This window comes from Vicia villosa, linkage group LG3 (assembly GCF_029867415.1).
Source record: "Vicia villosa cultivar HV-30 ecotype Madison, WI linkage group LG3, Vvil1.0, whole genome shotgun sequence".
NCBI classification, from domain to species: Eukaryota; Viridiplantae; Streptophyta; class Magnoliopsida; order Fabales; family Fabaceae; genus Vicia; species Vicia villosa.
The window spans coordinates 209,065,483-209,083,561 of record NC_081182.1 but is presented as its reverse complement, the minus strand read 5'-3'; the positions used below and the strand labels follow the sequence as shown (position 1 = coordinate 209,083,561).

General features: G+C 34.3%; 1 protein-coding gene across 1 annotated transcript; it reads left to right on the top strand.

The window, feature by feature from the left end:
* Window positions 1-14,777: 14,777 nt before the first annotated feature.
* LOC131593429 (large ribosomal subunit protein uL5-like) lies at window positions 14,778-16,921 on the top strand. The gene is made up of 5 exons (XM_058865927.1): window positions 14,778-14,929; window positions 15,686-15,793; window positions 15,874-15,916; window positions 16,247-16,442; window positions 16,594-16,921. Exons 1-5 carry the CDS (start codon window positions 14,927-14,929, stop codon window positions 16,784-16,786), a joined length of 543 nt encoding a protein of 180 aa, XP_058721910.1. The 5' UTR covers window positions 14,778-14,926; the 3' UTR covers window positions 16,787-16,921.
* Window positions 16,922-18,079: the final 1,158 nt, after the last annotated feature.

Here is an 18,079-nt window from a genome sequence, read left to right as displayed (position 1 = left end):
AAAAAATATTAAAAAAAAACTAAAATAATAAAAAATAACATTAAAAAATATCCATTATCCTTGTGACTTGAAACCTTTTCACTGTAATTGTTCATCATCCCTTGTTCAACAATGATGGCCTGGATATTTTAAAGTCGTAATAAAAGATGACAAATTAAGAAGAAAACATATTAAAAAAAAATTATAACATTCAATATTATATATTATTATTCAATAGGAGATTTTTAAGAGAATTAGTCAATAAAAAAAATAGAAAAAAAGAAACTATATCAAAACAAAATAAATAGATTTCTTAGAAATTCGGTAACTATATAAGCTAACTCATCATTTGAGTTCACTAAAGATGTTTTAATGATGCTAGAAATGATATTTTTTATTATAAAGTTATGATCAACTTCTAATAGCTTAGTTAACTCTTTTTTTTTTTAAGCTGAAAATTTTATATAAAATAAAAAGAAAAACCAGAAATACAAGGGGGACCAAGCTAAAACCCCTTAGTTAACTCGTGAAAAATTAGATTTAAAAAAACATTAAATAATATTATCTTTCTTTTTCTAAACTTTACAAAATGTTAGAGAGAGTCCAATTTCTCTCTAACTTTTGTTAGCTTTCATTCATATAACTGGTGGATAATAAGAGGTATCTTCGTTCAACATGGAATGGAACATGGTAAGGCAGAAGGGTTTTAGAAAGCTGGTAGTAAGGTGAGATGTATACCCGGAAGGAAGATTGACACACGCAGCGGAAGACGGTGAAATTTTTTCTGTATTCTTCTCAGAAACCCCGGATAGGATTAAAGCAGGTGATATCTTCAAGTTGTTTGGTGGCATAGGAGAAATCTTGGAGGTTGTTATACCTCATAAGAGGAACAAAATGGGGAAGAGATTTGGTTTTGCCAGGTTCAGGGCGGGAGAGGATGTGAGGGTGTTGGCTGTCAAACTAGATAATATCATCATCGATGGAAAGAAGATTCATGTGAATCTTCCAAGGTTCAATAGAAGTGAAGGGGAAGGAAGAAAGGGAATGGGGTTAATAACAACACTGAATCGAAAGGAACGAAAGGAAACAATGCTAGGGTTGATGAGGTTCATCGGAGGAGGGAGGTGGGAAAGAGTAGTGGAATGACGGGTTCAAAATCTTTCGTTGATGTTGTTTTAAACAGAGATTCTAAATCAGGATGTGGCTCAGAGCGCTTCGATAATCGAGTACAATATGAAGCAAAGGAAGAAGATTTGATCAGATACACGAAGGCGTTTATGGGGAGGGTCCATCAGTCAGGTATGTCACACAATATTCAAACTAGCTTTGAGATTGAGGGATACTTTGCGATTAAGGTAACCCTTATTGGAGTAAACCTTTGTCTTTTAGAAGAGTTTGAGGAAAGGGAAATCAAGAATCTAATAAGAGAAGGAAAATCTTGGTGGAGTCAATGGTTTTCATACATTAGGGAGTGGAAGGAGGATGAAATCGATAATGAAAGAGTCATGTGGTTAAGGGTTTACGGTATACCTTGCCATGCTTAGAATTTATGTTTCTTTGAGAAACTGGATAACTTGGTCGGTTCTTATATCTGCTCGGATGAAAACACACAAAAAGGGATGAACATGGACATTGCCAGATTTATGGTTAAAACAAACTCTGTTGTGATGCTAAATGAGTCTTTCAGTGTTTTGACCAACGATATTTCTTATAATATTAAAATGTGTGAAGACTCATTTGGACCTCTGAGGATATCGGCGTTTCACAAGGAGAAAGCTACCAAGGCCTCTATCACCGGGTCTTCTTCTTCATAATTTGAAGATAGGCTATGTGATGAGGAGTGTGATGACATTTTAAAGGGTGGTGAAGAATTTTCTTCAAGCAGTCAGGAAGAGAACAAAGATAACCATACCGATGATAAGAAAGGAGGGGAGATTAAGTCAGGGCGTGAGATTCAGAAGGAAACAGTAGATGGTTCTGAACCAAAATTGTTGAAAGGCAAAAAGGGAATAGATGGTAGTTTCGATGCAGCAACAAGGCCGACTAAGGATGTAATCTCAGTAAATCCTTTAGGTTGTGGGTCCCCAACTTTCCATGATTCGAAGGACACAAAAGTGAGCTGCTCTATTGACACCGTTTTTAAAGCAAAGGAAAAGTCTGAGAGGAGTACCTTAAAGTTATGCAAGACTAAAAGTATCTATGATGTAAGTGGGCGTTTAAAATCTAAGAAGACAAAGCCCAATAAGAGATCCTTGAGGAATTCAAGCTCTGAGGCAAGGGGAGAGCCATGAGCATATTAGATCGGTTTCTTATGTCTGAAACTATGATAAAAAGTCTGGATATTGTGGGGCAAATGATAGGTAACAGGGACATCTCCGATCACTGATCAGTTTGGCTCATGGTTGATGGTTCGAATTGGGGTCCTAAACCGAATCGTGTCAACAACGAATGGTTTGGTAACAAGGATTTTTTAGATTACATGGAGAAGGAATGGAAGGGCATTGAAGTATCAGGAAGAGGAGATTTCTTCCTTAAAGAAAAATTAAGGATTCTGAAGAGTAAACTCATTTCGTGGAACAAGACGGTTTTTGGCAAGAGGAAATTGGAGATTGATCAGAATGTGAAAGTTATTAATGAGGCAGATGATCTTCTTGCTTCTTGCAGGGAAGACGCTGCTAAAGAAGTTCTGGCCATTCGTAATGAAGGGGTTAGATGGATGTGGCTCGATTTGAAGATCAAAGAGAACATGATCCTTCAAAAGTCAAGAATGAAATGGGACAATGAAGGAGATTGTAACAACGGTTTTTTTCATAAAATTCTAAAGGATCGGAGATATAGGAATTACATAGGAGCGCATCCATCTCCTAATGGAAGACTAGATTCAGTGGTGGAAGTCAAGGAAGAGGTTAGGAGATGTTTTTTTCCAAATCGTTCAAGGAAGAAGACGGTAGTCGCCCTTTACTAGAAGGTATCAACTTCAAATCTCTATCTTAGGAGGAATCCAACTCCTTGGAGCTTCCTTTTGCAGAATCTGAAATCAAAGAAGCAGTGTGGGAATGCGATAGTTACAAGAGTTCGGGACCGGATGGATATAATTTTTTCATCAAAAAGTGTTGGTCTTTTTTAAAAGAAGATTTTATCCGTTTCATTAATGATTTCCATGAATACGCGGTTTTATCCAAAGCGATCACATCATCTTTTCTCACTTTGATTCCTAAGAAGAACATTTCGCTTGGGTTAGAAGAGTACCGTCCTATTTTCTTAGTCGGTTGTCTTTACAAGGTAATTTCAAAAATGTTATCTGCAAGACTCAAAAGGGTTATTGGCAGGATTGTGTCTTCTAGTGAAACAACTTTTGTTCCCGAAAGGCAGCTAATGGACGGTGCTATCGTTGCAAACGAAGTTATGGATTTTGCTACAAAGGATATGAAGGAATGTATGTTGTTTAAGGTTGATTTCGTGAAGGCATACGACAAAGTTAGCTGACAATTTCTTAGATATATGTTGAAAAAGATGGGATTCAGTGATAGATGGATGTTATGGATGAAGACAATTATTTTCTCGAGTTATATGCCTGTTCTTGTGAACGCGGGTCCTTCAAAAGAATTTTTCATTGAGAGTGGTCTTCGTCAAGGAGATCCTATTTCCCCCTTTCTTTTTGTTATCGTGGCTAAAGTTCTGGCTGGTTTGGTTAGGAAGGCATCCGAAAATGGCGATTTTTCTGTTTTTCAGGTAACGGAAGTTTGCTCGGTTGATTTACTACAATTCGTCGACGACACTTTGCTGATAGGTAATGGAGGATGGCAACATGATTGGTCTCTAAAGACGATTCTAAGAGGATTCGAGTTGATTTCGGGGCTAGGAGTTAATTTTCGCAAGAGTAAACTAATTGGTGTTAACATTAATCCGCATTTTCTGTTAGCTGCAGCCAATTTCCTCTGTGTTAGAATTGAAGACAAAGAGTTTACTTTCCTCGGATTACCGATAGGGTTGAATCCTAGGAGAATCTCATCTTAGATTCCTTTGGTGAAAAAGATAAAAGATCGGCTTTGTTGTTGGAAAGGAAGAATGTTATCTTTAGGCGGTAGAATCACTCTAATAAAATCAGTTCTGAGTAGTCTGGCTATATTCCATCTATCTTTTTTCAGGGCTCCGAAGAAGGTTTGCCAAGAGATTAACGCTATTCAAAGTCGTTTTCTATGAGGTAGAGACGTAGGGAAGAAGAAAATCCATTGGATAGGGTGGAAATTTCTATGCCTACCATTGAAAGAAGGGGGTTTAGGGCTGAAAAACATCGAGGACTTCAATACGACGTTGTTGTCAAAGTGAAAATGGAGGATTCTTGAAGGGGAAGATGCGAAATGGAGGGAAGTTTTGTCTGCTAGATATGAGAATATTCAACTGCTTGTTCAAATCGGTACCGTGTCTTGTCGTAAAAAATTAAATCTATTTGGTGGCAAGACATTATTAATTTGGAGAATCAGTATTTTGGAGTGGATTTTTTTAGCAGATACAATTTTTTTTGCGGGAAACGGTATTAGTATTTCTTTCTGGAAAGCATTGTGGATCAAAGACGAAAGCCTGAAATTTCTTTTTCCAGATCTTTATGCCTTGAGCACTATGAAAGGCTACAATGTGGCTGAGGCAGGGAGTATTATCCATAACAGGTGGACTTGGTGGGAATTGGGAATTCCAGTTTCTCATGACCCTGGAGTTATTAGTGCTAAGGCAACCTTGAGGTTACTGTTGAATGCAGTATAGGGCAAGCAACAAAAAAAGATTTGGAAATATTGATCCGGGAATTATCGTCCTCAGAGATGGAGAGTGATCAATCCACCAAAGATTCAAACAACAAAACCTCGATTAAACTTCTTCCTTAACCACAAGTTTCTCAAACCAATCACAATACTTATTAGCACAATTATTCACTTCTCTTTTCTTTTTCTTTTTTCAAAACTTTTTTGCTTTTTTCTTTTCTTTTCACTTTTTTTTCTTTTTCTTTCTTTTCAACCTCATACCAACAACCAAATAAGTACACAACCATTTCTCTCCCCAACTTGAATTCAACCACACCATCATATGAATACTCCCTACTTTCTAAGGCAAGGTAAAAATTCATACCAAAAATCATGGTTGAGGGTTCAAGAAAACAAAAAATCAATCATCCATGCAAAAATGAGAACTAAACACTCAAAGATAAGCATTTAGCAAAAACAACATGGACATTGACAAAAAGGCTCAAAAGGGTTAACAAATGATCACACACTCACAAGGTGAATTGACTATTTGGTTTTGGTAGTTGTGCTCAAAATGAAACAAAATGCCTTGATCCTTTTTATGCTTTTATAAAATCAACATAAACAAAAGATTAAGCATAATAAAATCCAGTTAAAACAAAGATCGTGGCCTCCAGCATATATAAACAATGGAAAGCTTTCTCACATTTATGGTTTGGGAACTAAAGTGATTCAATCAATAAGCAAGTAATGCAAAAGAATGAATGGTATGGTAATTGTACAAATGAAAAGTTTCCTAAACATGCTATGCTATAGAAAGCGATAAATGAGTACCTTGAATGATACAACTTCAAAAACAATATCCTACCATACATCCGCAAGTTGAAACACTCAAGCTTTGGAAAATCACCTCAAAAATCTTCGAATTACCGACAAAATTCGAGTACAAACGACCAATAAAAGAATTAGAAAAATAAAACTAGTATCTACTACTAAATAGCCTTGGTGAAAATGGGAAAAAGGAGTGAACCAAGTGGAATAGGAACCCCACTGGTACAGAGCAGAAAAACAAAATTCTGATATGCTCGCTTAGCGGAGCTGAGCTCGCTTAGCGGGCACATCAAAACTCAGAAAAATCAGAATTGCACCAGCTGTTCCAATCACACACCACTTCACCTAAATTCCTCTTAAACAGAAATATAAACAACATTTACAACCGTTGGGGTGCCTCCCAATAAGCGCTTGTTTTACGTCGTTAGCTCGACGCCTTTATTGTTTCGGTGTTTGGAAAGTAGCTTCCTCCAATCATGTCATGGTGACGTTTCACCGCACAAGCCTAAAGAAAGTTTCCTAACCAAAACACTCAACAAACATTACAGGTACAAATATATACAAAAATTAAACAAACATAAAAACAAAAATATACAACTATATACACAAACAAACACATATGCACAAGTATGGAACACAAACAACTATTATCATACAAAAAGAGAAAAGTTAGTGAATGTTGGATTCACAAGTTGAAAAGTGAAGATTTGTTATTAAAGAGCTCATCCGAGATCAACATGTTTCACCAATATTCACCAATAAAAGTATACTTATATGTAACATATACAAGTAAACTTATATGGTGAACATAAACAAGTAAACATGTACAAGTAAATATATATACAAGTGAAACTATACAATATATACGATATATACAAAGCTCAAAACCATGAAAACTATTGCGATGCGATCCACAACCATCCCCGGCAACGACGCCATTTTGTTGAATGCAGTATAGGGCAAGCAACAAAAAAAGATTTGGAAATATTGATCCGGGAATTATCGTCCTCAGAGATGGAGAGATGCCATTCAACATTTTCTACGGTTTCGAGCTTTGGTTTGAATGAGCAAAAAGTAAACAAAGATATAGACATGAAAAGAATAAACACATTCTTAGAAGAGAAAGAACTTATCAGGAATGTAAATATATTCACTCTTCACAAACATACACTTACCAACCCGTTATACTCAACCTACGATACTCATCTATGTCATCACGTATCTCTCACATAAGCGTCCATCTCTGGAGCACAAACGAGATCATCTCACAACTAAGGTTATCTCTAACGCGAAGTCGCGAGAACATCCGCATTCTCGCGTCGGCGATCTCTCGCGCGCCGCTCAAACACGAAAGCATTACGTACAAATACAAACGGTGAATGCTAGATCTAAATCTATCTCTAGAGTTCAGAACCAACAAATTATCATCCTAGATAAGGATTCAAGAAGTTTATCTCTAAAGCACCCTAAATCCCCAGCATATAGCAAAAATCCAGGATAATATCAACATAGATTTGTAAAGCAAGTTAAACATAACATTATAATCGGTAAATATACATAAGATTCGAGTAACTATACAAACAAACCCAACACAAAGAAATACACAGAGAATAGAAGAGATAAACCAAACATCTCGCGGGTTGTCAGCTCCGGTTGATGAGAAATCCACCTCCGATCTTCCAAGTGCATGACCCAGTGTTGTTTTCTAAGCTAATCCTAATCTAAGAATGAAAATGATGGAGTTGGAACCAAAAACTCTCCAAAACCATACCCTAGAAATGTTACAAATGAAGAAATATAAACACAATTTCTGCTACGGCCGCTTAGCGGCCAAACCTCACTGAGCGGACTACACGTATTACAAAAATATCTAGAACAGTAAACAGGGCTCCGCTTAGCGGCCAGAGCTACCGCTTAGCGGCCAGGAAAATTGGTTCGCCACTGGAAAGCGCGCTTAGACGCCGCTAAGCGGACCTCTCTGCACAAATCTTGCTTATTTGATCCAAAATCGCGCAATCGGAGCCGTGCCTTCGACACTTTATTCCTCGAGGCTCCAATAAGCATGAATACCTATAAAAACAAAGGAAAAACTATTAAACGGTATATAAAACATATGAAAACTAAATAATGTGAATATATACACAAAAGTGGGGATTTTATTACAAAAACGGAATGAATAGAATCGATAAGTGCCACAATTATATACTCAAAATAACAACATTTTGGCACTTATCAGTTACTTCTGCAGGATGTTAGCATGAGGAGTGACATGGAGGATCTTGTAATATGGAACAATAATAGGATGGAGGGATACACAATAAAGAGCGGTTACAAGGTCTTTCATGTTTTGTTCGTGCCAAATGAAAGGGTATCGGAAGCGGTTCATCATCAAGAATTTGACAAATTATTGAAGACGTTGATTCCGTTTAGAATCAAAGCTTTCGGATGGAGGTGTTTTTGGAACATGTTACCGGCAAAAGATTTGCTTTTCGTTAGAGGTATTGTGTGAACACCGTCGAAGCTGTCATGTTGTTTTTGTTATGTTACTGATGAATCATTATATCATATTCTGTTTTCTTGTTTGATTGGAAACGGGTATGGGACGAAATAGAAATTCGGTTTGACATTCGAGTGGACCAAGGCTTATCGATAGGCAACAATTTTGCTTTTTGGTTTGATTTTTTCAGAAGTAAGAAAGCGAGAGTTGGCAAGGAAGGCTTTATTTGGTTGGTGGTTTGTTGGAGCTTTTGGACTACTCGAAATGCGACGATATTTAAGAGTGAATCTTGTATTTTGTCAGATTTGGTTTGAACATCAAGATTTTGACTTGGAAATAGTCTATGGTGGGGAATATTGCTCATACCAATAGCCACTTTTATAATTGTTGCAAAGATCCTTTGTATTATTTAGTTTAAGTTCCTATTGGATTGTAAATTTCTTTTTGGCCATTTTTATCCTTTTGGATCTTGGTTGGAGAACTCCTAGTACTCCTTTCAATTTATCCTAACTTAAAAAAAAAAGAAACATTAAATACTTCAAATATAACTTCTAATCTAACGTAGTTCACAAAATTTTAATTTTTGTGACTAGTGTTTCAACCATAAAAATTTACAAGTAGTTGTGTGTGCCATAGTATAATACTGTGTCTTTGTATTTGATTTTGCAACAACAATTTAGTCCTTAATTTTTTACGAAATTAGTTTTTCTCCAATCTAAACATAATAATCATAATAATCAGGCGTAGAACTTCTACCATTTACATTATCTATCGAATTTGCATATGAATATTCAACAATATTGCCATGACCTTTAATGGTTCAGTGCCCTTTTATAAAGATGGTTTGGAGTCGAATTTCCGCGTGGTTTGGTATAGAAAGAGTGAATTCACAGAATATGGTGGACCATCTGCTGCAGTTTTGGGATTTATTAGCCGATAAGGTGCGACCCAAGAAGATATTTTTCATATGGTTGACAATGTGTTGGACAAAATGGTGTAAAAGGAATGCAACCATCTTTAAAGCCGAAGCGGTTAGTGTAGCCGAAAGTTGATTTCTTGGCAGTCGAATATGATGGACAATAAATCTTTTGCATCTTGTAGTTTTTTCTTTTGGAATCAACATCCTTTGAACTTTTTATGATGTTCGGGAATGTTTTTATTATATTTTGGGTAAGTATCCTTTGTACTCTTTTTGAATGAGAATCTCATTGCCTATAAAAAAACAAATGAAATACTTGGTCTTGTCATTGCGAGATAATTATGAGTTAATTTTGTTTTTCAACTAACATTTTGTATCTTCATGGGCCAGGATATGGCTCTCAGTGGTTATGCAGAAGCTTCAAATTATAATCCAATGAAGCATAAACAAAGTTGCAATCAAGTATCCATGTCTCTTATAACTTATCAAGAGCATATGTTTTTTTGAGATATTAATGTCTGGTTGTGTATGTGCTGCTTCAATCCTAAAATAATTACCCAATCGACCTAAATCTTTAGTATGAAATGATTAAATAAATGTTGCTTTAGGTTTTTAATGCCTTCTTGATGATCACCAATAATAAAAATATCATTCACGTATACCACAAGATAAATGACTTTATTTAAAGAAACGTTAAAAAAATATATTATGATCTCCTTAACAACGAATCCTGACTTTACAAAATATTGACTTAATCTAATTGAAAAGTAAGACTTTAGAAAGTTAGAAAAAGAATTATGATTGGTTTGGTATTGTATATATATCAACTCCCAATGTATGTGATTAGTTTTACTAACATACTCAAAGATTGATCCACGTATCAATTTAGGTATAGAAATTACAGAAGTATGTTTTTACTTTTTATATGAAAAAAACTCTATAGATCGGTGACTTAAGAAAGAATGATATAGTTCAATTGAGTTTTTTTTTTCTTTTCTGAGAGACGTCCTTCATGGGCTATATTTAAATAGAGGAAGCAAGGAATTTCTTGAGTTGAGATTGACTCTGTTTGGTAAGACATAATTTTGAACTTATGTTTTATAACTTATAAACTCATGACAATTTATTCCGGTTTGATAAGGGTCTTTTCATTACTAATTTATAGCTTATTTTACTAACTTATAATCTATTTTTTAGACGTTATTTCAAATAGCATTTAACTTATAGCTTATAACTTATCATTTTTTCTTCCTTTTTTATCCTTATTATTTTAGCATAAACTCATTTTTATCCTTTATAATTTATTTTAATTTCAAATTAAATAATTATATATATTAAATACCTTTTGTGTCATTTTACATTTATAAGTTACTTGAACCGCTAATTTTACCAAACACTTCAATTAGCTTATCAGTTATCAGTCTCAACCATCAGCCATAAGCTATAAGCTATCAGTCACCAGCCATCAGCTAACTTATCAGTCAACCGCTATTTTTACCAAACAGACCCATTGTCTAGTGGTTGCAAAATGGCCATTATAGACGAATTTCAAGATGACTTAGTGGGGTCGCCACGATGTTGAAGGACATGAACTGAACTTGTCGGTTTTTAGAACTATGTGCTAGATTACAATATATGATGTTCATCCTTAAGTTTTGTAGCTTGATGAACATTCAAATGTGCATGCTAAATGACTCGAATGTGATTGATGAACAATAGCAAATGTCTTAGACAACTTTATAAGATTATTGTTGCAATTTATGAATAATAATGTTAATGAGTGTGTTCTAAAATGACAAGAAAAGTGGAAGTGGGTAAATACCAATAAATGCATTGGAAATAGTCCCACATAAAGTGACTCTCACATAAAAAGTCTTTATAAAGATTTTTGTTCATTAACTCAACAAAAGGACAAAAGAGGATAAAGTGCCGCATGGACAAGTGTGGTGGTCTCAAGCATTATTCTACATGTCTCATCCATACACCCCTCACCTGACGACACTGGCCCCGGGATCGGGTTTGAGGGCTTGGGCGTAGAGGCGCTAGTGGCGGCTTATAGGCAAACACATCAGAGCAATAGGAGCAATCAGAGCAATATGAAACAACACTAACATGACCTAAAAATATACCATTCTGAGTTCACAAAACACATGTCCTCTTCAGTAAAACTCCAAATTATGTTCCCCACATTCGAGTTTTCACCTGTCTTGTGCAAACTCGAGTATAGGATAAATTATCCTAGGTATTCCGGCATAGAAACTCTAAGACATTCGAGAGTGCTTGAAATATCATGAGGAAAGTGATTCTTCCACAATTCCAGCCTGGATCCATTCAATCTATAAGCTTTATCGATCAGTCTTATAGTATCTCAAATCATGGCTACCGAGGTTTCAGTTTCAAGCATCCAAATGATAAACCAAGACCTTGTCAAGTTGGATTATTTCGATGAAACAAATTTCATCCATTGGCAAGACAAAATGAATTTTCTTTAGACAATCCTAAATATTCACTATGTCTTAGATCTTGATTTGCCACCAATTCCAGAACCAAAAGAAGATGGCACCGATGAAGTTAAGAAGGAAGGTAAGAAACGAAAGAAAAATGAATTTCTATGCACTGGACATATTATGAACACATTATCCGTTTGTCTCTATGATCTATACACTGATACCTAATCTACAGTAGAGATCTGGAAAGCACTTAAATTCAAATTCAAGGCTGAAGACGAAGGTACGAAAAAGTTTTTAATATCTAAATACTTTGGTTATAAAATATTGGATTCCAAGCTGATTCTTGCACAAGTATACAAGTTACAGGTTCTCATGAATAAAATAAAAGTCGTAAAAATAGACATTCCAGAAGCTTTCAAGTTGGTGCAATTATTGCAAAATTGCCACCTTCATGAAAAGGATACAAGAAAAAACCGTTGCATACTTCTAAGGATTTCTCGCTTGAGGAAATTCAGAAACACTTTCGAATCGAGGAAGAATCGAAGGATAGAGAAAAATCTGAGTCCGCTGGATTCTTTAAAGCCAATGTTGTGACTATAAAAGGAAAGAGGAAACATGATGGCATGAAGAACCATCTTGGACCTAAGAAGGAACATAACAAGTTAAAATATTCTAACGAACCAAAAGGACCAAAAAAACGACTATTAGGTGTGCAGTAAACCTGGTCACTATGTTCGAGATTGCAGGCTTAATAAATCCAAAAACGAAGTTAATTATGTTCATGCTGATGACGACATAGTCGCTACAGTGAGTGAAATTATGGCAATCAAAGGCAAAGTGAAAGATTCATGGTATGATACGTGTTCTACTATGCATGTCTCTTATGACAAAGCATCATTTAAAACCTATTCCGAAGTAAATGATGGGAAAGAAGTATAGATGTGAAATGAAGTATGATCTAGAGTTGTTGGAATGAGATCTGTCGAACTCAATTCCACTTTTCTAAAAAAGTCACACTTATAAATGTGCTCCATGTCCCCGACATGAATATGAACCTTATTAACGGGGACTTGTTGGGAAAACCGGACATTAAGTTTGTAAAGCAATGAATGGTGTTGCATCAAAGGAAGTATGCTAAAGAAATATTCGAGAGATTTAGGATGGATGCTTCGAATCTTGCATCCTCACCTGTCGAACCAAATCTAAAATTGGAGAAGCATGGAGAGGAGGACAAAGTCGATGCCACTTAGTTCAAACAAATTGTAGGATATTTGAGGTATGTGTGCAATAATAAACCTGATATATGTTTCTCAGTCGGGATGGTAAGCAAATACATGGATGAACCAAAGGTGTTACACATGAAGGTTGCAAGAAGAATCTGAGATACCTAAAAGGATCAATAAACTATAGAATCCTGTTTCCATTAGAGTCTAAAAGCAAAGAAGCTGTGATTATTTGTTACTCAGATGCTGACTGGTGTGGAGATAAGAAAGATCGAAGAATCACAACTGGTTATTTCTTTCAAGTATTTAGTGCCCCAATCTCATGGTGCTTGGGAAAGCAACCTATGTTGGCATTATCATCATGTGAAGTCGAGTATATAGTAAGATCCTATGCTGCTTACCAAGCAATTTGAATTAGATTTGTGTAGAATGAGATGGACGTCGAAGTAAAGAAACCTCTAGTGTCGCAGATCGATAATAAGTCAATCATTAATCTTGCAAAGAATCGAATTCTGTATGGAAAGACTAAGCACATTGAGGCTAGATATCACTTCTTGAGGGAGAAGGTAAATCAAGGTGAACTTGAAGTAAGACATTGCTCGAGTGAAGCACAATTGACCGACATTTTCACTAAAGGATTGAAGATCGACAGATTCCTGACTTTGGGAAAGAACTTAGGAATAGTTCAGATCGATTATGATTAATTTGGGTTTGGCAACTTGAATTATAAAGGGATATGTTGAGATATAATCCAAGCTAGTTAGTTAGTTACTTACTCCATCCGTTTCATAAAAAGTGTCCTATTTAAGCAATGCACGGTTCTTAAGAAAATAATTAAATGTGTTGATTTTAATGATAAACTAATATTATTTACTAGAATACCCCTATTAATTGTAGTTAATATAGTAATTTTTTTTGGTAAAGAGGAGGGCCGAAGCCCAAAACAACAAAACTACAAAACAATCCTTCTAGAGGAAACAATGCCAATCATATCTTTCTCAAGAAACTTTTTCAGCCAACCTGGAGCTTTTTGATAAAAGACCTATCCTTCCATCAAATTCTTCCCTTCGTTTGCTAACATGTGGGCACAATCATTAGTTTCCCTAAAGATGTGATGTAAGTCTACCACCTCAAGCTTCTCCATCCAAGCAACAATTTGGGTAACCAAGCTGCACTTTCCACTCTTCTTCATGCCTCATTTCCTAATAAGATTAACCGCCATTAGGCAATCGGTTTCAATCTCAAGCTTTCTTAGTTGAGGAAAGTAAAAGTTAATAAATAGGGATATAATAGTAAAAAATAATAATAAATGCTGCATTAATATTGTAAATTGACAATTATTTTAAGACAGAAAAAAAAATGCAAATGAGACATTTTTATCAGACAAATATAACAATTAGCAAGTTAGTTAGCTTGTTATGTAAGTTATTTAAAGTACAAGTAACTAATATATGTGTAGATAATTTTCTATATACTATTCATTCAATATAATTTCTTTTATTTCTTTCTCTCTCATTTCTTTCAATTCCCAAAGAAAAAAAGACATATTTTAATTGAGTGATTCTTGTATGACAAGTTAGGTTAAACTTAACACCAATGTGAGACAACCATGTAGGATGATGGAGATTAGTTCAAAGCATCCATTAATTTTTTCAACTTGAATGGGATATAATTGAAGGAAAGAGAAATTTTTATGATGATGGACTAGAAAGATGGAAAAATTAAGCACTAGTGATAGTATTATTTTTTACGAGTTTTCAGTTTTGTTGAATTTTGTTCGTCTTAAATTTCGAATAAAAGAATTAGAAAAATACTAACATGTGCATTCAGAGCATATGTTAAGAAAAAAGTTTATAGTAGAAAAAATAAATTAGTAACTTTTAATTAGAACAATACTGTAATTTTAATATATATAAGAAATGTCACCATTTTTAAAAATATTTGTTTATAACTTTTATTTACTTCAAGAAAACATTTTAAAAAAAATATTTGTTTAGAACTTTTATTAAAATAACAAAGAGGTTTTTTACAATCGAAATAACATTCCTACTATTTTATGCTCTTCATAAAAAAATGTAAATTTTGATGAAAAATAAAATAAAAAACTGGAAAACAGAGGGCATAATTGTCATTTCATTCCATTGAAAGCTAAAAAAGTAAAAACCCTAGCATCCATCTCTAATCAAACCTTTGATATCAGTGAGCGAGTGTTACCGCCTCACTCTTCCACCACTCGCGCCGTTCCCAATTCTTCCATCTCTCTCACAAGAATCCCAATTTCAATCTTCCAAATGGTAAAATTCAAATCTCTATCTTCATTCTTCTCCAGTTTCTATTCCACTGAGTTCTATTCAATTCAATTTAGTCTAATATATGTCACAAAATGATTTTCTAGGGTTTCAAAATTGCTTCTGTAATCCATTTTGTTTATATGTGTGGATTTGCTTCATGTTTTCTTGGATTGAGAAATAACATAGTTGCATTTCAGTTTTGGATCTTAAATATATAATAATGTTAGTTTTAAATTGTTAATGATTTACTTGATTTTATGTCTTTTCATAAACACTTGTGATATTGTTTGACAAATTTTATGAAAACATTTTTATAAGCTGTTTTTAGCTTATTAAAACAGCTTATAATTTAAATAACAATAGTTGGACTTTATATATAAGCACTTAAATAAGCTGTTTATCCAAAAAAGCTGATATCAAGAAGTAACTAATCTGGTTTGATATCTATTATGTTCATTAACATTTATCAATATCGTAGTCTAAGATAATTTTGATGTTTGAACATGTAGGTCGATGTATTTGAATATACAGAAATGTGATTAAATTCAATTTGAGAACAATGACTGAAATGAATTTTGATGGTTAATTGTAACATATTGTTGTTTATGATATCCTACCTATGAACAAATGCATATTTAAATTTGTTTGTTTAAGAGATAAAAAACCAACAGTAAAAATCCAACATAACAAAATTCTGTTTATCATATTGGTTTAATATTATTGGAAGAACACAAAATTGACAACTAGTGATTAATACAGGCCGCAGAGAAGAAGCTGTCGAATCCAATGCGGGATATCAAAGTGCAGAAACTTGTCCTCAACATCTCTGTTGGTGAAAGTGGAGATCGTCTCACCAGAGCTGCCAAGGTATTTTCTCCTTGTCATTTTCACAATTTCTCAATTCATTTCTTTCAATTTCGTAACAATTTGGTTTCTCTTTTTCATAGGTTCTTGAACAGCTTAGTGGTCAAACGCCTGTTTTCTCCAAAGGTACTTTTTATTTGTTTCATTTACTTGTTATCTTTTTAGATTGATTCAACTTCAATACAGTTTGAACCTGTCTTGGACTTGTTTTTTTTATTTTATTTTAAGTAAGACGTGTCGGTGTCCGATAAATGATTTACATTGATACATGTGGTTACAAACTTACACTCAATCATATTTTTCTTAAATTATTTTTAGTGCTTGTGCTAGTATTCTAGCCTAACTATGGTATTCGCCAATACATGATATAGTTTACACATGTTACATGTGTGTGACATTTGGATTGTGGTTGCTCCCTGATTGGTTCTTCTTTTTCTTTTGTGTGCTTATTGACAGCTAGGTACACCGTCCGATCCTTCGGTATTAGAAGGAATGAAAAGATTGCATGCTACGTCACTGTTAGAGGCGACAAGGCAATGCAGCTTTTGGAGAGCGGGTTGAAGGTGAAGGAATATGAACTTTTGAGGAGAAATTTCAGTGATACCGGATGTTTTGGCTTCGGTATTCAAGAACACATTGACTTGGGAATCAAGTAAGCTGAAAAAACCATTATAATTTGTGCTGAAATAAATTTCTTACTTATTATACATATTTGATGATATGTGGATTTTGTATATTCTGATATTATGATGAAACTTAATACAATTGGCTTTTTCTCATTGATGTTTAAAATTATGTTTCAGGTATGATCCTTCTACTGGCATTTACGGAATGGATTTCTTTGTTGTGTTGGAGCGCCCTGGTTACCGAGTTGGACGTCGTCGCCGTTGCAAGGCACGTGTTGGAATCCAACACCGTGTGACAAAGGAGGATTCAATGAAATGGTTTCAAGTGAAATATGAAGGTGTGATCCTTAACAAGTCCCATGCAATTTAAGTCTGGATCGTACCATTTTTATCCTTGAGTTTTAGATTTTGTTGAGTGTAGTTTGATATTTAATGAATCGGTAGTTTTAAACTTCTTCATTGGTATGGATACTACTTTTACAAGTTATGTAAGCTTTTTGTTTAACTTTTCTCCAAATATCATCAACTATTTTTGACATCTATATTGACATCTTGCTGGTTTTGCCCAAGTTTTACAGTATATTTTAAGAGTTAAATGATATTGAAATTAACTCTTTTTACTTCATTTTCTATAAGAATAAAAGAAAGTAAAAAATTAAAGTGAACCGTGAGGTTTGATGATGAAAACTTGCTACCATGTTTCTACTTCGTTCCAATCACTAATGTCATTCATGGGGGAATGTGTCAAGATGAATATGAATCAAATTTGAGGATAATTTGGGCTGAAACCGTGTGATAGGTATCAGTTACAGTCAGTATTATTATTATAGACAAATATTAATCTCCGATAGTTGTCAAAAATGTTGCATAATATTGATGTATAAACTTGCTGACAAATTTTTATTTCTGAGGAACTAATTTGATTCAAAAAATTTGTTTGAATAACTAGAATAACATTAATACTTGAAAAATTAAATTAATTTGGTGACAAATCTGTCAACTCTTGAACTAAAACTTTGTCTTCAACTCCAAGAATTAGCAAAGATACTTAATTAATATTCTCTTTGAAAAATTAAATTAATTTGGTGACAAATCTGTCAACTCTTGAACTAAAACTTTGTCTTCAACGCCAAGAATTAGCAAAGATACTTGATTAATATTCTCTTCGTTCCAAGTTCCATATTATAAGAATGAACCAAGATCACCAGAAATCAAGCTATTTAAAAAAAAAGTTGATTCCAATCCAAACAACGTTGAAATGATCTAGATTGAATTCACACTACAACTACTATCTAGCTACGATCATATTTTTATCCAGTCTATAAACACTATTTCATTGAGCCAAATTGAATAAAATTCAACCAACTGGAATTGAAACCTTCTTAAACTTAGTAAGCCTAAGTTCACGAGCATCGAAAAGGATTTCAACTTCATCGAGATCCATAGTGTCAAACTTGCTCTCAATAATAGATACAACTGGAGCAAAATATGACGGCAAACCTTCAAGAATCACATCAACGTGATGTGAAACGGGCAGAGGATCACCTATAGAAGCAAGAACATCAATAATCGTTCTGATTGAGTAGATAATCATGAATAGACATGGAATCCAGTGTAATGTTAGAGTTCTACACGAAGTTACCTAAAACGAGCACATGTTTGC